The sequence below is a fragment of the Crocodylus porosus genome, unplaced genomic scaffold (assembly GCF_001723895.1).
Source record: "Crocodylus porosus isolate Cpor-Errol unplaced genomic scaffold, CroPor_comp1, whole genome shotgun sequence".
In the NCBI taxonomy this organism is placed as follows: domain Eukaryota; kingdom Metazoa; phylum Chordata; order Crocodylia; family Crocodylidae; genus Crocodylus; species Crocodylus porosus.
The window spans coordinates 31,451,767-31,474,495 of record NW_017728950.1 but is presented as its reverse complement, the minus strand read 5'-3'; the positions used below and the strand labels follow the sequence as shown (position 1 = coordinate 31,474,495).

At 41.1% G+C, this 22,729-nt stretch overlaps 1 protein-coding gene across 2 annotated transcripts in view; it reads right to left on the bottom strand.

The window, feature by feature from the left end:
- The window catches only part of LOC109323397 (A-kinase anchor protein 2-like), a 459,659-nt gene that overhangs the window by 219,020 nt on the left and 217,910 nt on the right, over positions 1-22,729 (bottom strand). For both annotated transcript variants that reach the window (XM_019554905.1, XM_019554904.1), the window contains exons 6-7: positions 16,934-17,035; positions 9,957-10,661 (exon numbers count right to left, since the gene is read on the bottom strand). In XM_019554905.1, the coding sequence (XP_019410450.1) occupies positions 9,957-10,661; positions 16,934-17,035 (807 nt within the window). The remainder of the gene's footprint in view (positions 1-9,956; positions 10,662-16,933; positions 17,036-22,729) is intronic.

Sequence of the window (22,729 nt, the reverse complement as noted above, 5' to 3'; positions counted from 1 at the left end):
AGAGTGTGTTTGGCATGGGTGTTCCCTGGGGACAATTAGCGGCGGCACAAGGTGTGCTGCTGCTAGTTGCCCCTGGGGAACCAAATGTCCATGCAAGTTTGGATGCGGCCAAAAAGTCTGAATCACTATGTTCCAGAATTTCTTCTCTCAGTTAATCAGATTTCACTTCCTTGATATCTTGAAAGTCATAAAAACACCAGTTGTCATTCACTTAGTCATCCAGACTAGATAAAACCTGCATTTCTTTTGTTCAAAACCAGATAAGAAAAAATAATTTAAATCTACCCCTCAACCTTTCAAGTCTTTAACAAGAAGCACCAAAGGGAGACATAAAACCCTTTTGTTGCCAGAAGCACTATCACCACAGGGAACTTAACAGAGGTCATTCTTTCTAGTCTATCCCCCAGATGTCAGTTGTAAGGTGACACAATGCAACATAGCTTACCTTATTTTTTCTAGGCAATCACAAAAGAGGCAGCGGATGGGACAGCAGTGGAGAATAAGACAAGTGATTTGTTGTGAATTACTTTGATTTGCTGTGTGTAAACTGTATTTCTGAGTTACGTCAAGGACAATAGGAGCATTTGGATACAGCACCCTTTCTAGCAGTTTTATTAATCTAAATATGGTGTTTAAAAACCATGTGAAGGAATCCAAAAGCTTATTTTTACATGAAATAGAACTGTGCTGGATTTTTTTTCTGAAATAAATCCTGGAAGAAAATTATATTCTGTTGAACAATGCCCAAATCTTTTCACTGATTATTCTTGAGACTTAAATATACTGTATGGAATACTTTCCCTGGTTCAAAAGTAAATTGCTTGTGAAGTACTGCTTTACTGATTAACATCAAGCCTTTATCTTCCACAAACAGAAGAAGGTGCCATTTGATCTTACAGCAAGAGGGCCTATAGTGTGTCAGGCAAAGTATCACATGAGGAGGAAAAAGGAAAAGAAAAATGGCACAGTAACAGGCATGACAAGTTAATTATGTGTTGAAGCATCTAAAAGAAGTAGCAGTAGGAGCAGCCCAGCACAATAGGGGAGAAAAAAAATAAATGGGGGTGGGGTTAGTACATTAATTCTTTTAGTGAGTGAGGGTGCTCCACTGCAGTGTGTCCTTGAGATCACAGAGCATCTTGAAGAGTGGGAGTTAGAGAGAAAACAGCACAAAGACACAGAAGGAGGCGCAGTGAAAAGGCAGATTTATTTACTAGTAATACTGTACAGAGAAAAAAAAAAAAAAGAGAGAAGCCACAGTTACAGCTTGGCTGTTGCTGGCAGTGTTCTTGGATTTTTTTTTGTTTTGTTTTCATTTTTTCTTGTTTGATTTTTTTTAATCTGAAGAAAAAAATAACATAACAGTCAAAAAAGTACACTTCAGGTTACAAAGTACAGCAGCTATCCCAGCGATTCTAATCCAGTGTTAGCACAGCAGTTTTTCCCCAACAAATGGGATTTTATTTACATTTGCTCACAAAGAAAGTGGGCGAATAAAGCTCAAAAAAAAGGTCTCATCCACAACCTACATTCACCATAAAAGCTGCATTTTACACAACATTTTCTTGAACCCCTAAAAGAATCATCTTATTTTTCTTTTTTTTTAATGGCTTGGGTATAGTAGGGAGGGGACAAGAAACTTTTTAGAAATGCTTGTTTGTCCTTGTTCCTGGCCTGGCATTTCTTATCTACCCTTATTGCACAGATCCTCATCTCTGAATGGCACTAAAGCCTTTAAATGGATTTGTCTCCTGTCTGCCTGTATACAGTAATTTTAAACATTCACTTAAGTGCTGTGCTGAATTAGGGCCTTCAATGGTTGCATAGATCCTCTTGCTCTACTGCACAGCAGAATTAACTGTTTCACATGCCGACTGCCCGTTAAAAAGCAAATTGCTTTTATTGAGAGGGTTCTGTACACATTGTATTGTCCAACGATGGACTCTACCCGTGGCTCCTCCCTCTGGTCTGACAGTAGCAGCATGACTTTGTGAGGTACAGTTAGGGGCCAGATTCTACCTTCTGTTACACAGGGTGGCGTTCATGTGTTGAGGGCATCGGTCTACACTGTGCTATTTGTAACACTCCTTATATAAAAAATGGGGAACAAAGCAGTAAAATTAACCATTGGAACTGGGAAGATTTTAGTGGGGGCCGCTTAATTGTACACACTTGCCACCTCAGTGATGTCAGAGGGATTCTGCTGAGGGCAGAACTTGCCTGGTATCATCTAGGAAAATATGCGAGATAGCTAAGGGCTAGGGCAGTGGTCACCAACCAGTGGATCTCGATCCACTGGTAGCACTCGGAGCCTCTTGTGGTAGATTTCAGAGCCTCTTGGAGTTGATCCAAGGCGGGGGGGTGCTGAGTGCCCGCGTGCATGCATGTGCATGCCCCAGCTTGGCAGGTCAGTCCATGGGGGAGGGAAGGGGCGGGGGTTAGATTGAGGCCCCCACGGTGAGGGACAGTGCCACAGAGGCAGGAGCAGGGGTAAATTGAATGGGGCCCTGGCCAGGTGGGACTTACCAGCTGGGGAGGCATGCCCCCAAATAATTTTTTCTCCCTCTGCCTCGATCTGCACCCCCCCTTCCCTCTCCATAGACTTACCTGCTGGGTGGGGGTGGGTGTGGGGGGGGGGGGCGGGAGTGGGGGGCAGCGGCAGTGAACGGTAGATCTAGGGTTGCTTTTAAATGCCAAAGGTGATCTTCTTTTTTAAAAAGGTTGGAGACCACTGGGCTAGGGGAAGGCTAGTATCTTTTTACCTTACCTACTTGCACAGCTCTCCGGGCAGTTGAGTTCTGTATTCTAGTTTATGAGGTTCACCCTCTACTTACAGAAAGCTGGGCAAAGAAAAGTCAAAGGAGTGGGAAAGGAAGAGGATGAACAGTAGTGTCCATGACTACAGACAAATGCAGAAAATGGAGGGAAAGAGCAGAGATGGGGAGGGGAAAAGTTCTAATGAAAAACCCAATCTCTCTCTTTATATAATGGTTTTGTGTGCACATTGTGTTCACATCAACAGTATACCAGTCACTACTGCATGACAAAAGCCTGGGGAGGTGCAAAAAAGGGTCTTTGGGCTTCCTGTCAGCCAGAAAACCATATTAAAAGTGTCAAATCTTTTAGAAATGTGCATCAGCTGAACTATACCAATTTAAATATCAGACTAATTAAAGCAGTGTAAACTTCCCTTACATCTGTATAGCTTAAGGCTCTGAGCCTGTGAGCAATGTACTTGAGCTTAATCTTATATATACGAATATTTCCGTTAAGCCAAGGCGGGGGTGGGTCTTGGGTCTTATGGCCTAGTCTTAAAAGTCTACTCAAAAAGTCAGTAACTGAACAAAGTAATTGGTTTACTTTGGAGGAAAAGATATAAAGGGGAAGAGGAGATGAGACACAATAACAGTTTACAAAAATCTGAAAGGCTGCCATAGAAAGATGGGGAATCATCATTCTCCCCTGCCACAGAGGGCAGGACTGGTGGCAGTGGGTTAAAGTGCAGCAAAATAGATTTAGATCAAACCTCAGGAAAGTCTTTCTATCTGTAAGAAAAGGAAGAGAATGGAACGAGCTGCTGAGGGAACCTTTATTGGAGGTTTTTAAGAGGAAGCTGGATTGGCATCTGTCTGGTCTGGTTTAGGAAGAGCAAACCTTAAGAGAGGCTTTAAAAAGTCTGTGAGACTTAAATGCAGGTTTAAGTAACAGGGGAAGTGTGCTTACAGTATGAATCTGTATGAACCCAAGAAAGGGGTTAGGAAAGCTGCAGAATTTCACACTCCAGATCTGCCCACTTCACCTATCTGGAGTCCCTCTGATTGGCACTGGTGCACAGCAGTAAGGCTATTGATTTCACTGGCCCTGTAGAACCCAGAACTATTCATTGAGAAAGTTATTTGCTTTTTTCTCTAAAAGAGAACAACAACAATAGGGAAACCAGGAGGATGAAGGCTAGTATGTGTTCAGCTTTTTTCGTATTTCTCTTTTTAAATGAAGTTGGATAATTTTAAGAACATTCATGCATTCTTGTCAATATTTACAAGGTAGGATATTAGATGAATACTTTTATATTACATAATAATTTACACTCTTTTTGGATTAAATTATCATCTTAAAGGTATCATACGATAGAACTTTCTGTTTATACACAGGGTACAAACTAATTTTACTGGATTTTATCATCTGTGATTTATCATTACACCCAATACTCAAGTGGATTCTTGTAATGAAAATCCCTGGCACAGCATCATTTTAGCAACTCCAGACCTTTTTATTATAGAGATAGAGCTGGTCAAAGTTTGTCAAGGTTTGAGAATTCAAAATTCATTAAACAAATGGGAAAAATATCAACATGGTTTTTTGAATTATTTTCTGCTACATTTTCTATGATAATGATTTCTTTTTCTAACACTGACTTTTGAAATGTTGAGTGATGAAATAGAAAACAATTGATAAAAAAAACTTCATTGTTACTACTTTTCAGTCATTTAACCTTTTGTCTCTCTAATTAATAATAGGAAACTATTAACTGCCCGTAGGGCTTATTAGAGAAAAACAATTAAGATACTCTGAAATGTATTTTTTATTTAGTTGTTTCATACCCAGGGTCAAATTTGGCTGTGGTTAAATGTTATTGGCTTAACTGCATTTTAAATAGTTGTTTAATATTGATTAGATTCCATTTCACATTTTTCTTAAAAAAATGTATTGTGGACATATGTCCAGACAAAATGTATGATTTCATTTACAAACGACTCCAAGAAGTTTGGTGCTATCATCACAGTGTAAAGAAAGTTCAGAGACTCAGAGTCCTGGGCATGTTGAGGCCATGGAGCTCTATTCCCATTCTGGATTGTTCTTTTGTTATAAAAATATTTATTCCTTAAAAAAATACACAAATGTGAAATTCTACATTTTCTATTATATCTTCACTTATTTTCAGAGTATGCAATGAGAAGTAGATTGGCTTGGTTAGATTAAATCAAGAAGAAATGCAACCTTATTTAAAAATGTTATCTGACATATCTATATGCCATCATTTTGCTCCCACTCAGCACGTGTTTGAGGTCTTATCTCTGTACTCCCTCTTGGAAGTACAGAGATAACTTATGAGCCACTGGTTTACTTGAACAGAATGTGGAGGAACTGATAGCACGGTCATTAGTGAGGTACCAGATATTGTTATATCAGTAATATAATGGCAGTGGTAGCAATATTACTGGCTCAGAAGCTAATCCCAAGCATTGCTGGGCACCCTTTCTTTGCCCGTGAGAATGGTAATGCACAAAGCACCTCTCAAGATCCTAAGACCAGTGGGTACTTCTGCAGTACATCAAACTGCTACCAGATATACAAATACACCCTGTACTAATCTGCAGTCCTCAACTACACCCTGTATTAATCTGCAGACGCTTATGTGTATACATTTGCCTTTTACTTATAGTCCCATGGATTTCAATGGCATGACTCTGAGTACAGTTAAGCTTATGGGTATGTGTTTTCAAGACTTGGGCTTTATCAACCACACCACTCCAGAGTTGAGGCTCCGGTCTTTTAATTGAGAAGGGTCTGCACACATTTATGTCACTAAGGGGATTGAAAGATAATGTTGTGTTCATACAGCTTTGGAATACAGCCTGCACCGTTTGGGAAAAAACAAAACCATACACACACACACACACAAACAGAAGAAGAAAAATGAAGAGTGCTAAGGCAAACTGTCAAGTGGCACATCATACCTATTTTGTCATTCATTTAGATAACGTCACAAAGGCAGACCAGAGGAGTTCTGTAAACATATACCATACAGTACATCAGCCACGGGAAATAAAAAAAGAAAACAACCCTGTAATTCTTTTCTTTCTGTATTGAAGTTATTGAAATTGAAAGAGATTGCCTGGCCACTAAAGATAATGTTGTGTTTTATGATTTTGTATTTCTCTCTTTTAAAAAAATGCAGTGGTTTGTCAAAAAAAACAAAACAGTCCCCTGATGAAAACTAGGGACAACATGAAAAGTAAATCTGTAAAAAACTTAGAAAATACAAAATATAAAAAGTTTCATAGGCTACCTTTTTCTCGTTTAGGAAAAGATACACTGAAAAGTGTTTTGTTGTTAATTTTCTTACAAAAGTTAAGGCGCACAGTTTGTTGTGGCAAAATGTTGTCACAGAACCAGGTTCTGAATCTATTTCTTTTGTTTGTAAGTATCTTTTCATGCTGAACTTGCAACGTACATGATTATAGCTTAAATTGAGCAGAAACAGGGAGTTTGTTTAAAACAAAATGAAATAGAAACTCCCACTGTGAGAATCTTATGAAATCTATCTCTGCACCTTTCAGCTAGTGGACCTTTTGCTTTGTTTCTGATTGTGCATGTTTCTACCAGCTAGTCTATATCTAGGAGTGGAGGAAAAATAAACCTGTTCTGAAGCTCAAGAAAGCGATAGAAATCTATATACTGGTACATTCATTAGCCTATGTTAATTTGGCTGCAGTTTCTAAAGAAAAGAGGTTAAAATGAAAAAAACTAAAGTCTAGCTCATGCAGTGAGACTTTCTGCCAGGAATTAAAAATACTGGGGCCAGCCGGTATAAGCTGAGATGGCTGAGGATCTGACCCTGTCAGTTTAGAATGAAAGTTTTTCTTCCCCACCCACCCAGCCCTGAACAGGAAAACAGTTTTGGTCAAAAAGTGAAAAGCAAAACAAAACAAACAAAAAACCCCAAGCAAACCCAAATCCTTTTTAGATTCTCTACCAAAAAGCCATGGTTTTTCTGCATTAACATTGGCCCATTAACTACGATGTTCACATGAATGACTGCAACAGGGGCATTAAATATGAGCTGCAATACCTGAACAATACCATGTTCGCAGTGTGAGAAATAAGTGTTTACGGATTGTGCTCTACTTCTAACCAGTAAAGGGCCATGTCTGTCTGTTTTATATAGGCCCATCCAAAGTACAGGCATCTCCTAGTGACCCTGCCCTGAGGCAAGTCTTTAAAGAGAATCAGGCCTGAAGTGAGAGGTCTGAAAGAAGGGGAGGATTATCTGTGTAAGTGCCCATTGGGGTGGAGGTAATCTTTCAAGGCTCCTAAGCAGAGGACCTAGGGAAAGACACCTGCCAGGAGCCTTTGTGGGGGTGGGGGAGAGGGCAGCTTTAGCTAGGAAGAGGAGAGCAGTGATGAAGGGTCAAAGGGGGGGCTGAAGTTCATTATGTAATTAAAGACCTAACGAGGCCAAGTGGAGAGGGCTGCAAGAGTTGCTTTGGAAAATTATTAATTTTAAAAATTAGATCCCTGAATGGGAGAGTTCTTGTATAAAGTTCTTGTATAAAGAGTTCTTGTATAACGAAGTGGTATCTTGGTCAGGAAGAAGATAAGCCCAGGGCCTACTGCTGAATTGGGCAAATCCCTGTTGAATGTACATATATGCATGACTTGGCTGAACTCAGTTATATTATAGGAAAAGTTAGAAGTAAAGCAAATAGGATATGCAAGCTATTAACTTATTTCCCTTTATAGTAAAAAAAAAAAAATGCTAAGGAATTGATATTCTTCCACTGGACTAGAGCTCTACACCTATACTTCCAAGTTGCTACTTGTGTGGGTTCACCTGCTACAGACTATTCTCTTGTAGCAACTTTTGCTGGATTGGCTGCAAAATTCAAAGTTGTAGATGTCAGCTAAGTACAATGGAGTTAAAAATGGCCTGACTTTTAGAGGTGTCTAGAGCTGTTGAAATTCATCCCCTCTTTAAAAAAATCAGGCTGCCGGCTTCCAAAACGGAAAAGCAAGCCACTGGTCACATGGCCATACTGATGGGCTCATGACAGCTTTTTCCTTGATAAAGCCATTGACCTTGCAAGCCTGACTGAGATCGAGTGATGTTTTGAAGAATACCAGATGATAAAACAGGCCCCTTTCTGATCCAAAAAAACACACTATTGCCAAGAGGAACCCACTACACATTAGATCAGGCTTCTTGTGTATTTTCAGTATCTGCTGTGAACATGTGGGCTGTTATCATTTAGCAGAAGCCATGTCTCTAAAGCTATCTTTTTCTCATCTTGACTTACCCTTTGCTGAAGGTCAGCTAGGTAAATTGTGAAAGGTTAGATGAATGCACTGCTATTAATGGCAAAATGGCCGAGCAGAATAAGTTCTTATTTTTCAGTTGTTTTTTTTTTTGTATGCTTCATACTATAGCTACCATGAACAAGCATCTTTCTCAATGGCACAGAAAGAAAAGAGTACAGAGCAAAAACTCTGTTTAAGCAGATGTTTGGAACTGACAATTAATGCAGTAAAAGCACCATCCAAGAAAGAGCAGAAATGTCACAGAAACCACCCAAGACTGGAAAGAGGTTTTTTTTGTTGTATTTTTTTTTTGGAAGTCTGGACATTTCAAAGACACTTCAAATAATCCCCAGGACTGAAAGTACTTTAATACTACCAGAATAAATATCCTAATGGTGATCTCACTTCCACTGGTAGAAATCAGAAGCAATTCACTTAAGTGAGATCACAATCAGGTCCATACCCTTGCCATGAAAAAGCTGGTTTCTTTTCCACCATAGATAGTAGAGTCTATGGACTAAGATTTTCAAAACCAATTGCTGATTTAAGATGCCTCAGTTTTTGGGATATGCAACTTGAGGCACTTTGGGGGGCATGATTTTCAGAGACCAGCTGACAATAATTTTTTGAAAATCAAGCTCCTTTTAGGTTCCTCAAACAGTAAAAAATGAAAGTCAAGGCATCCAAAATTATTAGTCACTTTTGGAAATCTCAGACTCATGGACACAGTCCTTCTCCTGAAGTACCTATTGAAGCAAAGTGTCTGTTTGCTTCAGTGGGATTTTGCCAGTGTTAAGACTGGCAGGAACAGATTCTATGCCTGTGAGCATATGAGTGCACCTTGGGTACACTTATCAAGAAATACTTCTCTGAAAAGAGGTACAAAATAAGAACCAGTTCTTACCACCACTGAAGTCAACAGCACTGTTGCGAAGGACTTCGGTGGGTCAGACTGTTAAGGATGTTTGTTTCACATTCCAAAGAAACAGAAACATAGAATTTCTCATATGTCAGTGTTCAGCAGTAAAACCTCATAAATAAACATAGAAAGAGTTACTGAAAAGCAAGTAATTAAATCAGTAACAACATTTCAGTTGTGGTGACAGCTGGATCTTTTTCATGTCAAGTTGATTTCAACTATAATTTAAGGAGATGAAGTAGATGCACAATACTGTAATCTGGAAGATTGGTATAAGGCAAAATCATCACTCGTGATTTTTTAGAAAAAATAATTAAGGTCCACTTTTGGTTTTACCAATAAGCAGAAATGGCCAATGGCTTTTTGACACCACAAACTAAGCTGAAAAGTTAATATAAAATAAAACTATGCAAATTTTCTGGGAAGGATGTGTCAGAGTTTTAGCAAATTAAAACATTAAAATGACCCAGCCCATACCCACTCCCCCTTCCCCAAATAAAATATAGGATTTATAAAATAAAGTTAAAAATGTGATTTTTTTAAGGCTCTCATATCTGGCTTCTGTGAAACTCAGATTCGCCAAAAACATTAGGAATCTCATCAAACTTGCCAGATACATGAAGTAAAATGTAAAAAGTGTTTCCGTTCTATATATATATAAAATAAAATAAATATGAAAACATCTGTTCACTTTCCCATTTTTCTCTCACTCAATAAAAACTAAAAAACAATCAGTACATTTCATGGGAAAATAATCATGCGTTCATCTTCCTGAAGAACTAGAAATCAAAGCAACCCAGCTGCAAGGCAATGGAGGCATTCACTTCCAGTTCACAGTATTGCAGTTAGAAGTACAGTGAGGTCTAAAGAAGTGATGGAGCAGGTGTTGATCAGAACAGGGAAGGAAGAAGTGGTCACATGACAATACAGCATTGACAGCGCTTTTTCTTTTGTGTACCTGGAACTGGTTCCATGGGCAGACTTTCTTCTTTCCCCTCAGGAGAGGAGGGCTCAGTTGTGTCTGACAAAGGTCTTCCGGAGACGAGCTCAGCTGCATTTCCGTCCATGGTGGACACATCCGTCACAGTCTTCTCACGCAATGACTTCTCATCATCTTCGTCAATAAGGACAAGTTCTGCTTTGATAGTTTCATCATAGCCTAGCACTTTCTTTGTCTCCTCTTCATCGTCAATGTTTTGGTATCCCATAAAAATCATTGTCACTGGTTGATCAGCACTGGCCTCTGGGACTGCATCACCAGAGAGTTTTGCTTGGTGTTGAGGATCCATAGAATGCCCTTTACTGGATTTATGCACCATTTCCAACTTTGCCTCCTTGAAGAGCATTTGCTCCTTCATATGGCTAAGGTTTCCATCTGCTATCACATTTCTGTCTGGTACAGTCACTGTTTCATACCCTCCTCTTACACTTGATTGTCCAGCTTTCTGCATAAGTTCATCAACATCCTTTGGGCTTAATTTATGTATTCCATTTTCTACCACTGTGCCTCCAGAGTGAACCTCATAGACTACCTTGGTACCATCATCATAGACTTTCAGTCCTTTTTGATGAGCCCCCTCTGGACCAACAGGTGTTGTAGAGAGAATCTTGGTCTCTCCTGTCTGTTTGTCCTTCTCCACATTAATTTCCATGGTGTACAAAGCTTGAATGAAAACAAGAGAGGAAGTGCACGTTACAACAAAAAAAGCCAGTGACTGGTTAATTGCCAAACAAAGAACACTACCATGCCCCTTTCTTCTCTCCTAGTACTAAAGAGCCAAGCATTCCATGTTAGAGGTGAAGTGCCGTGAACAGAGCTGGTTATTAAGGGCACCTATACACGTGCCACACATCTGTGCTTCAATGCATGCTGATTAGCACATTTTGGAGCAGACTTGATTAATCGAGTCTGCTGGAGTGTGCTAATTAGCATGCACTAGCAGGCTCTAAGTCACGTATATTCAGTGTCCTTACGCTTCAAAATGGCAGTGGGGGGTGCTTTAATTAAAGCTTGTCAAATGAGATTTAGTCAAAGTGCCCCTGCCACCATTTTGAAGCATGGGATGCTGAGTACATGTGATGAAGCAGGCGCTGTAATTAGAGTGGTTTTCAGAGCTGCTCTAATTAAAGCACCACCCCCCTCCACCCCAGAGCTTGTGTAAAGTTGCCCTAAGATACTGCACTTTAAACTATACTTCAAGCAGCTGGATCCTAGGCCTGTGTGCTGAACACTGGACATAATTTTCCAACTCAATCTAGGTGGAAGGGGTTCTCATCAATTAGGAGTGTGAAGTACTTTGATTAGGTGTAGTCAATGCACAGCTGACAAAGGTAAGTGACAAGTTAAAGGTTTACCTTACCCTTTTTATTTATTAAAAGATACAGAAATGTTCCCTCTGTATGGGTTCCTAAACAGTATTTTCAAAAGGTTCAGTGTTTTTGAGGCTTCCTAAACAGGGTTTTCAAACATCACAGTTGGATCTTCATGGTACCATGGGTGGTTGAATGCAGTCATCTAATTAAATGCTTCTTGTATAAAGGTGAAATCATGTCAATCCTTTAACCCACATGCACGGGCACTTAACTGCAGTTACCATCATGAGAGATACCACCTCCTATCATGAAACTTACCTGACCATCTCATGACAACCACACTGGATCACAGTGGTATTAACATGCTTTCTATCATTATGGGCAGCAATATATGGTGTATTTTTAGTAGTGAATGACAAAAAAAAAGTAAATCATTACTATGTCAGTTACTGTGGTGCACTTCCTAGGAGGAAAAAAAACAATACAATCCCTATTTGTGTGTTTTTTTAATATACCATAGAACTAATGTACAACTTTCCTAAGCTTGGTTTCAATCATTCCTTCTCTCTCATTATGTATGTATTATCAAGCTTATGTGTAGCTTCCTAGGACTAGACTCTGTCATAAGCATAGGACGAATCAGGGCCTATAAGTGAAATTTGGGGACCTGGTATATCCTTATACTTCCCATTTTGGAACCAGGAAATAGAATCATACAAAAGTAGGGCTGGAAGGGTCCTCCAGAGGTCATCTTGTCCAGCCCCCTGCTCAACGCAGGATTACCCCTTTCCAAACCATTCCATACAAGTTCTTGTCTAGCATATTCTGAAAACTGTCCAGTATAACTGCCCCCCATTCCCACCTTTCCCACAGGCCTGGGGAAGCCTTCAGTAGTGTACATGTCAGACCTCTTTATGTAGTTAGAGAAGGCAACTGCTGCACTGAACAGTTTTAAGATACCTGAGGCCACTGGGCATCTGAAATTATAGGCAGCAAAATTCTGAGCATTCACAGTAACAATATTCCTGCTTCCCTAGTGTACAACAGCACATTCTGACTTGTGTTTAATCATGTCCATTCTCCATGCATGGTCACTTTTCGCCCTCCTTGAGTTTTTTCATGCCTACCAAAAACTTGGTGAAGAAAAAGGAGGAGTTGCCATAACTTACTCTGACTATACAGAATTGGTCTACTGACGCTGTTAGCAGCTCACTGGCCTATGGTTGTAGAATTTTGTCTCATCATTCAGTGCCCAGGAGTTTCTTACCCTACCTATGAAATCAGAATTCCTTGCAACTCTGATGTTTTACTAAAATGAAGGATGGGTATATCTGCTCAAGCATCCTGATGGAGTGTTAGAAGTTAGCATGCATGCTTGCAGAAGCAGGAATGCTGCCTGTTGCATGGCAGACCAGCACAGTAGCCTTATGGAGTGCTCTTTGATACTTGTTAAAGTGGGCATGTGATGCCAGTTGCTCACTACCTCATGTCCCTTTAAGGAACACACATTTACTACAGTGAGGAGTATTCTCTGAGCCCCAAGGCTACAAGCAGTTGAAGCTAAAGCGCATTGCCCATCTGACATCTCAAAGTTCTCGTCTTCATACTGAAGGGATTGTGTCCCTTGACTTGTGCCCTGGTTGGCTGAATAGGACACAGGAGCCCCAGTTGGTAGTCTAGATCAGTGGTCTCCAAAGTGGGGTGCGCAAGATGATCCATTGGGGTGCGGGAAGAAAATATTAGAATTTCTATTTCTATTTATTTTTTACCTAAAAAAATAAGAAAGCAATTAAGCTTTACTAATATTTAATATATGGATTGACACTGGTGCCCTCACTCGGTCCGTATGTCAGACAGTCACATGTCACGTACAGTACATGAGGTATCCTGAGGGAAGAGTGGGAGTTCCACAATGCGGAGGGGTTGACAGTGGCACCCTCAGTGGTGCCCCCAGTAAATATACATATATTGGGGGTGCATGCGATCAAAAAGTTTGGAGACCACTGGTCTAGATTGATGGAGGAGTAGAGTTATCTGAACACTTAGAGCAGGAAGAGAATGGAATGCTGGTTTGTATTCTTAATTTCCATTTGACCAATTGGCATTAGTACTATGTCATGCATCACTAATGGTAATACACAACAGCTATCAAACTTCAGGCATTGAGGATAGTCCACCTTTGGGGAACCCTGGGACCAATGTTTATAATGTCTCATACAAATAGCTATGACTTGAACCTTAAATCCAAGTTCTAGGGACTTTAAGATGGTTAAAAAAAGATGAATACCTCCACCATTCATTTGGAATTTGCTCAGTTTTGCTTGTGATATTGGGATGGGGTTAGTCAAACTTGGTGACTGGGACATGGACTGGGAGTCAGAATCTCAGGGATCCATTCTTGGCTATGTCATTATCTTGGGGTGTGGTTTTTGGAAAGTCACCTGACCTCTTTGAAATAGCTCAGGCTGCTGCTATGCAAACTCTTCAGAGGCCAGTAATATCATGGGTGCTGCTGTTTTCCAAAAAAGTACGTTCTTCCATTTGTGTGATAGTTCACATTTAAATGCCAAATAGGAGGTGTTCTTCAAGCCCTTCATATGTGGAACATCTGAATGAAAGCAACAGGAGCTGTACCTTGGAAAGACTTTCAAGACTGATCCACAAATCTATGTTGGACTTCCAGATAAACAAAAAGCAGGTCAGGGGGTTCTGTACCTTTGGAATTTGATCTGTTGTAATCAGGTATGCCAACTGTCAGTAAAGTTACAGTCAGTAAAAATCAGGCCACAAATGGCTGTCAGTAAAGTTTGTGAAAAAAACTTTAACAGTCAATAAAAACACTAAGCAACCACAGTTTGACTGAAACTCCAATGGGCAGAGCAGAGCAGTGCTATCTGGTGTCTGAGCAGGAGCATGGCACCCTGCAGAGAGTATTCACTCAGCCACAGTGCTGTTGCTGCTGTGTCCCACACTGGCTGTAATACTGCTGGGTTGAAGACAGGCTTCTTTGAGGGTCCATGCCAGGACAAGGAAAGAGGTGTCACTGAGGGTACGGCTTGGGGATGAGTTGCGAGGGAAGCATGATGCAGGGTGCAGTTTGGGGCATTAAGGTGTGAAGGTGAAAAGGGAGTCCCTGGCTGGGGTTGGGGGAAGAACAGTATAAAACTATCACTGCCAAGTTGGCAACCCAAGAACATTTTTTTACTGCAAATTTTTTACCTTTTTAATATGGTTGATATTAACCCCTAACTTTAAACCCAGCCTTTCTAACTAGGGCCTAGCTAGGGTGACCATCCCTCCTGGTTGGAAACATGGAACATCTGGGACACTGTCCCCCTCTTTCCTTCTTCTCTTTTCCCTCTGTTCCCCACAAGTCAGTGGCACACTGCAGGAAGAGGCTGAGGCACAGCAGCAGCCTGCCCAGCCACTTTCCTGGGACACTGCACCACTTTTCTTCCCTGCCAGACTGTGTTCCACACATGGGGCACTCATTTTCATCTGCACCCCATACCCAGGACCCTTCTCCAAAATCTGGGACTCTTGTGGGATGAATGGGACAGAGGGTAACCCTAGGCCTGGCAGAAGAGTTACATTTTCACAGTTAGGGTGGCTAGGATCTGGAACCAACTTCCAAGGGAAGTGGTGCTGGCTCCTACCTTGGGGGTCTTTAAGAGGAGGCTGGATAATTACCTAGTTGGGGTCATATGAGCCAAGTATTCTCTCCTGCCCAGGGCAGAGGGTTGGACTTGAAGATCTACTTAGGTCCCTTCCGACCCTACATCTATGAATCTATGAATTTACCTTATGTAAAACATCTATCAGTAAGAAAGTATGGCTGTCAGTAAAAAACTTGCAGAACGCCAAATGTTCTCGGATTAGCAACCCAGGTTGTAATGGAGTCATGTACAGATTTCACCACATTTAATGGTGAAAGATTCAATTCCTTATCTAGGATCACTGTTCATGGTGAACACTAATATGGCAGGCATTTAGGTGACAGCTTCAAAAGAGTTCAAACCACTTAGAAGATTGCCAAAAAGGGACATTTTGGGACTTTTGCACAGGTGATTTCTTAATCATACAAGTAATTTTAATGTCTTAATTAAAACTACTTTTGTGATTACAGGCATACCAGTATAGGCAAGTATTCAATAAGTGGGGTTTTTTTTAGAAGCAATTTGTCAATGAAAAGTGTTTATGTAGGAAAAGAAGAATAATAGATCCTTGCTAATCTGCATTTTAGATAATCCATTGGCATTTGACAGCTTCTATTTATAGGGAATCTTCTAAAAGATGCTGAAAAATGAACCAACATTACTTTTTTTTTTAAGTGGGCACTTAACTGCTAAAAGCATGACATTAATATGGGTAGAAAATGACTGATGATACCAAGTTGAAAGAGCAAGTAGTACTTGAAAACAATAGCCTATCTAAATGCAAGTATCCTTTCTGTTTAAGTTTAATTAAAATGACACATAATTTAGTATTTCGTGATACTAAGATGCTAGTGTGACTTAATAAATAGTGTCTGCCTGTTTAACGGTCTTTAAAACATGGCTTTAAAATCTGTTACTTTTAAATAAAACATTATCAACAAATATTAAATATGTAACAAAACTTCATGTTTAATGTTTAACTGATCTTTAACTGTATGGGCTAGCTTTCCTTTCCTTTAAGCTGTTGCAACACGTGGATTCCTGTTGTCAAAGAACACTACAAGCAGGCCTCAGCTAGAGAATGATAGATGCCGTAATTTTCCTATTTTTTGACAAGACAGCTGGAAACACAGGCAAAATAAATGTGTGACTTTGTTTCCCACGCAGTGCTGAGGGGTGTATTCTGAGTGACTTGCAACAAGAATCTCAAGCAAAATTTCATCTCCCATTTGTGCATAATCCTATGCATTCCCCTCTTATGTTAAATAACTGGCATTCTAGTAAGCCTTCTTTCATTCTCATCTTTCATGGTGATATGTATGATGTAATGATCTGCATATTGACATATGAAATGTGTCATTTTGATACTTAGAAAGCTATTGAAAATAATAAAACAATCTCTAAATCTCTACTAATAATTTACTGTGTTTTAAATACTCACTGGTGCTGAAACTTGTAGGCTACGAAATTCTACAATTTCATCCTAAAATACAAAGCATGCAATATATTTTTCTCCCTAAGATTGTTCTAAAATAAATAGTTTTCAGTAAGACTTCATGCACATATTAAGTTGTATGTGAGTATGTGTGCATGTATGTGTGTGTATAAGCACACATTTCATTTATCTTAATGGGAGTTTTATGCAGAAAAGGTGCTACAATCATGGTTTACATTATGCAGACTTGTATCAGCAGAGAAGGGGAGAGAATCAAGCTGAATGCTTCCATTAAGAAGTATATGCCAAGTAAACAATGCTCATTTTTAGGACTCACAATGTATGTAAACAAAAAATGACTCTCAAAATGCTCACCGTTGCTCAAATATCCTTCACTTATTTATAAAACACAAAACACATTTCCTTCCATTTAAACTAGAACTGAACACCAATTCCATTAAAGTTAATGCATAAAAAAAAGTTCATGGCTACCGGATTGGCTATTGTAATACCATGGTCCTTGAGACTTACCAGCTACCCTGCTTGGTCCGTCCCGCCCAGGAACTGGCTCTGCTGTTCTTGAATAGAGGGTTGGGAGTTCGGGGATCTGGGAGTAAATGTAATTTACTGCATCTGGTGTCAGAGAATAGAAAATACAGTTAGATACAGTGGTATGAACCCATGGCTTGATTGCTTAGACAGCAGAGTCTTAACTTACCAATCCAAACAATAGACATCAGAGCTTTATACTAAATAACTGGATCAAACTAAACAAAGTGCAAAGTCATTGTCGTGTGATTGGTGCTCAATAGACTGCTGAGGTAGGACAGAACAAGTCCAGATGACTCAACTTTATCAGTTGCCTGCACCAAACTATTTGTCAGGAGGTTCTGGATTTATCAGGTCAGTGACCTCAAAAAAAAAGAGTTGTGGGGAGAGAAGTGAACCTTGTGCAATGGCTACTAATGCCATTTTAATTAGAAATATGGATACAACACAAAAGCTAAAAACTCTGGAGGCAACCACATGGAATGAAAGGCAAGTTCTTTTATGTTATTTATGTGGCATACTACTTTTATGTTTTGGGAGAGTCAGCTGGCATTTGGCTTTGATTTCTGAAGCTGAGTTTAACTATAAAAAATAACAGATAGATTCTGGTTGATACTATATCTACTACAGCATCCTACTTACCATAAATACCATAGCATATTTTATATACTGAAGGTAAGTAACAAAAAAAAAAAAAACAATTGAAGTATATCTCTTTTAAAGTTGACCAAAAATCAATCAAATTTATGTTAAAAACTTTATCTTTTATCTTTTCTCAGGGGTATATCCTATACACTGAAAAATATGGTATCTTATTCAATTAGGAATTTATATAGTTTGCAAATATTTACCAAGTTTCAAGACAGGCTGCAGTGAAAGGGAAATCTTATTTACTTTAAGGACATCCTACCTGCTTTAGCACAGATATTTTAAGCCAGTAGTGCTCAACCTTTTGGCCCCATTGGCTGCATGAATGGCATCGGGCCCATCTGTGGGCCAGATCAGGCCCTGGGGCCCTGCATTGCCCCTTTGCTGTCCCACATGCTGGGATTGAACCCTGGGGCCTACCCCTGTCTACCTCCTACACACCAGGATTGGGTGCCAGTGGCACGGTGCCACCTCTTCCTGTCCCTGTGAACTGGGATTGGGTTCTGGAGTGCTGGCAAAGACCCCTCTCATCTTCTCCACACAAGGATTGAACCTTGGGGCCTGGTGCTGCCCCCACCCAGCCCTGAGTGCTGGGATTGGATGCCAGATCCAATATAAAGGGTTTGGGGCTTCCCACAGGTCTAGAAATTTGGCAGCAGGGGAGCACCCTCCCACCCCCAAATTTCCAGACCCATGGGCCAAATGACATGGCACTTTGGGCTGTATCTGGCCTGTGGGCTAGAGATTGAGCACCCTTGGGTTAAGCAATTTGCCCAAGGTCAATCTAGCAGAGCCAGGGGCAAAACTGAAAATGGAGCTGGGCAAATGAATGATTTTAATTTAGTGGTTGCAGCAAAAGCTGAAAAGGTTTGCATTGGCCTGAAAACTTCAGATTTTCCTGCTGAAGCAACAAGTTTCCTTCCCAATTGAATGGAATGTTCTGTTTGACCCCAAATGAAACCAAACCCTTCCTCATCCCTCATAATTCTCTAGCTCCGTGTTTTGGATGCTCACCTTACATGTGGGGAACCCAGGTTTAAATTCTTCTGTGCCCAACTCAGGTTGCCGATTTGAACCAAAGTTATCCAGCATGCAAAAAAGTGCCTGAAGCATCAGGCTCACAATACATTCTACATTGCTGTTTCTTTGAAGGTAATGTCCATCCTACAGACTTGTCACTGTCACTCTGTCAGGGGTGTGAACAAGTGTGATCCTGGATCTATGTCAGCATAAATCCCTAGTGTGGATAATGCTACACCAATAAAAAAACTATACTCTTATCAATTTTGTTTTGCCTGGTAGGTATAGGGTGCAACTTCAGACTCTCTCTTTGCTTGTACATAGTAGTACATATCTCATTAGAGTGGGGAGATGGGAAGGACTACAGGATGTGTGAGTGTGTGAAGCTATGCAGTAGAGGGAAAAACCAAGATTAAGAGTTCATCTGCTGGTTGCTTGGTGGCACATGTGAAATGAGGGGACTTAATCTAGGTTCCTATCAGCACATGTCCACCTTGAAAAACCCACCATCACAATTGGTTCCAGTCCTGGCAAGGATGTGAAGCAGATAAGGTACATCGAGTTTGAATCACCCTCTGAAGTCTAATGCTGCTTCTATGCTAAGCAAGAGCTTTATGACATGGTAGCAACCTGCAAAACTGGTCAACCCAGAAGACTCCACTTTTGCCAATTTGTGATGTGGGACAGGTGGTGAATTATAAAAATATTATATAGATGACAGGCTACAAGTAAGACCTCCAAGTCTAGGTTGAGGAACAGTCCATGAATAAGGAAGATCCCATTGCCAATGCTCATGCTATACTTTGTCTGGGTCTTAATGGAGGACTGCAAGACTATAGCTGCTGATCTAGCCCCTTTCATCAGCACAGAAGTCCACAGACAAATTCACCCTGAAAACAGAGAATTGTGCAGTTTGTAACAAGTGAATTTCAAAACAAGAGGTTGGCCTGGAAAATATTTGTTATTTCTTACTTCAGTGGGCAATGCCTTCATAAATGGACTTGTACTTTCAATGCATGGTGTTTCCTAAAAGCCCTTCCCCCACTCCCCCACCTCCCCAGGAAAGCTTGGATGATGCAATGATTTGGAATACAGCTGACTGAGCAGTGGTCAGTAACAACTGCTGTCTTTTATAGGGTTTCTTGCTCTTGGTCTGACTCATCCATGAAGTTATACTGGGTGCATCTACACGTGCTTTAAGGCACTTTTTCTAATGCACATTAAATTCAGTACCTCCAATGTGAGGTACTAAAGAAAAGTGCATTAGGCGGCCTTTATGTATAGTAACAAATGTGCACAGTTTTTAAGTGATGCTTAATGTGCAGTAGGTTTTTTTATTGCACATTAGTGTAATTGCACTGTTTTTTGTAACATTTTAATGCACAATAAAATGGGCTACTGTGCATTAAAGCGCACATGTAGATCAGCCCTCTGAGAAATACTGTCAGCAAGTGGCTAGGACATTTTTATTTCTCAAATCTCTAAACACAGAATGGCTGGCTCTTTCTGCTTGCCAGAAGAAGAACCAGTTTGTGTTCTAGAAGTGATGAAAAAGTAATAGATAATTGTTTTTGTTCACAAAGCATATATGGTCAGAACAGAAAATTGGATTATAATTCCTACTCTGACATTAACTCCCTGCTATGGTCCTTGACAAGATATTAATTTCCCTGCTTTCGGTTTTTCTTCTTCCCCTAATGATGGGGTGTTATGAGGGTTAGCTAGAATTACGCATATTTGTAAATAAATAAACAGAAGGGATATTTAATAGTGTGCCTCATGGTTTATCTCTACCTATTAGAGATTAGGAGAAGATGTATGTAGGGGAAGATTTTCCCACATCTATGATCTTCCTCTGAAACATGTGGTGTAGACCACTGTCAAAAGACAGGAACTGAGGTTGGATCTGGTATGGCAAGTCCTATGTTTCAAAGTCAAACGGAGGAAATATGACCTTGCTTACACGTCCTCACTTTTCTGTACATGGCATTTCCTTCACTTAGCCTCTTTACAATGGACACAGATTTATGTCCAGATTTATTTAAAAGGTATAAATACTGTTGTGATGAAAAATAATACAGCACCTATGTGAAAAATATTAATGGATTTTTTTAAGTGATCTCATTTTACTTAAAGCAGTGGTTCTCAGTCTTTTTTGTACCAGGATCTATTTGTAAGCACTGATGGCTAGTCCCACCCAGGAAATAGCTTAAGTAGAAAACAGCCCCCTAGCCCTGCTGTCACTCCTGACCTGCTGCCTCCTGCCCCTGGGCTGCAGCCCCCCGGTGTGTGGGCCAGGGAATGGGTGCGTGGGGCATGCAGGGAGCATGTGTCCCTCCCAGATTTGTGCACCCACTGCAGGCATGGGGCTGCAGCCTAGCTGGACAGGCATGGGCAGGAGCCGCCTCCACATCCCGGCAGGTAGGACTTGGCATGGGAGAGTGGAGCAGGGCAATGAGACTTATTGCTGCCACTGCCACCAGAACCCCCGTGCAAGCCACACCACCGGCAGTGTGAAGAGTAATGGATGGGGGGCAGAGGAGGAGGCCATGCTGCCCTCACCTTCTCCCTCTACCAGCCACTCACGCACCAGGCTGTGGCTCTACCCTACTACTATGGCTCGACTGCCGCTGCTGCTTCCCTCTAGCCATGGCTCGACCCCAGAGAGGAGGAGGGGTGGCAGGCAGTGTCCCACCGCGCTGACACATTGTCTATGCCTCTCCCTCCCCATAGACTCACCTGCAGGGAGCTGTGGGAGCAGCCAAGGAATTCTAAGGTCATGTTCACTGCTCAAAGTATGGACCCATGTATGTTTGAAGCAAGGTCAAAAGGGGAATATTTCAACACTTTTTGGATAAAGTATGATATACTTCTAATAAACAGGGAGCTGCTGATTGGGAGTGGGTAGCAGTTGTTTCCTTCTAACAGCTGCATGTGGATAAGCTGGGAGTGATACAAAGATAGTAAAACTGCTCCAGTTTTAACCCTGGATGGAGCAGTGTTGATGCTGGAGTGCCTTTGCTACATTTGTATTGTTCTAGCCTTGCTCAAGCTTAACTCTTAGAATATAACAGCTGCTATTCTGTTTGGAGCAAGAGTCCCCACTCCTCCCCTTTTGAAATTGCTCCAAATGTACAGGTGTCCCTACCCTCTGTGTAAGTCCAGTGATGCCAGAGAAGCCACATCACATCTGACCATGATGTTTTTATATCCTTAGAAAATGGTCTTTGTTCAACCTAACTGAGAATGATGAACTCACAGTGTGCACACAGCCTCACACTATATCATGTCTCTGAGTTTCATTGCCACATTGTGTAGAGATAATTGATGCTTTCTGCAGCCTGTTTCATTCCTTGTTTAAATGAAAGCCTTGTCAGTTTTTTGTCTGCGATGCCACAGAGATGCCACATGCTGTATCAGTAGCATGACACAGGCTGGGTATGAATGTTCATTTCTACTGTTAAGGATTTCTCAATGGTTGAAAATTAGCCCAGAAGCTGGAGCACACATATATATTTTCCAGCCCTCTGGCTGGAGACCTGCACACTTGAGCTGCTCCCCTGTACTTAGAGGAGCTCCTGTATTGGCAGCCTGTCCTCTCCCCTACCTGGGAAGAAGACAGGCTGCCAATAGACAGGCCTCTGGTTTTATATCTTCTCACATGCAGCTCACCTGGGCTGCACACAGGATAGTTTAAAGTCAGAGGTGCAGGGAAGTAGGGCTGGGGACAGCTTCCCTGACCCTGGCTCCTGGCTCTTAGATTGCTAAGTGTATGCACTTAGGTGACATATGGCATTTAAAGCCAGTGGGACCATGAACTAGCACAGGCACAGCTTCCCTGACTTCAGCTCCTGGCTCAGGCCTTTGCAATCCCCAACCCCATTGCCTTTTGTAGAGCCTAGGAATCTCCCTGTGCCTGGGCTGCCTTGCAGTTGCAGCACAGCTGTCTCCTATTCCCTGCATGCCTCCCAGCAGGCCCAGAGGTATGCAGGGCCTGGAGACAATTCTGCCAAAGCTCTGGGAGCTTTGCAGTGGTAGCACAGCTGTCTCTCACTCCTTGCATGCGTCTGGTTCCACTGGAAGGTGTGTGTGGGGGGTGGGGGTGGAGGT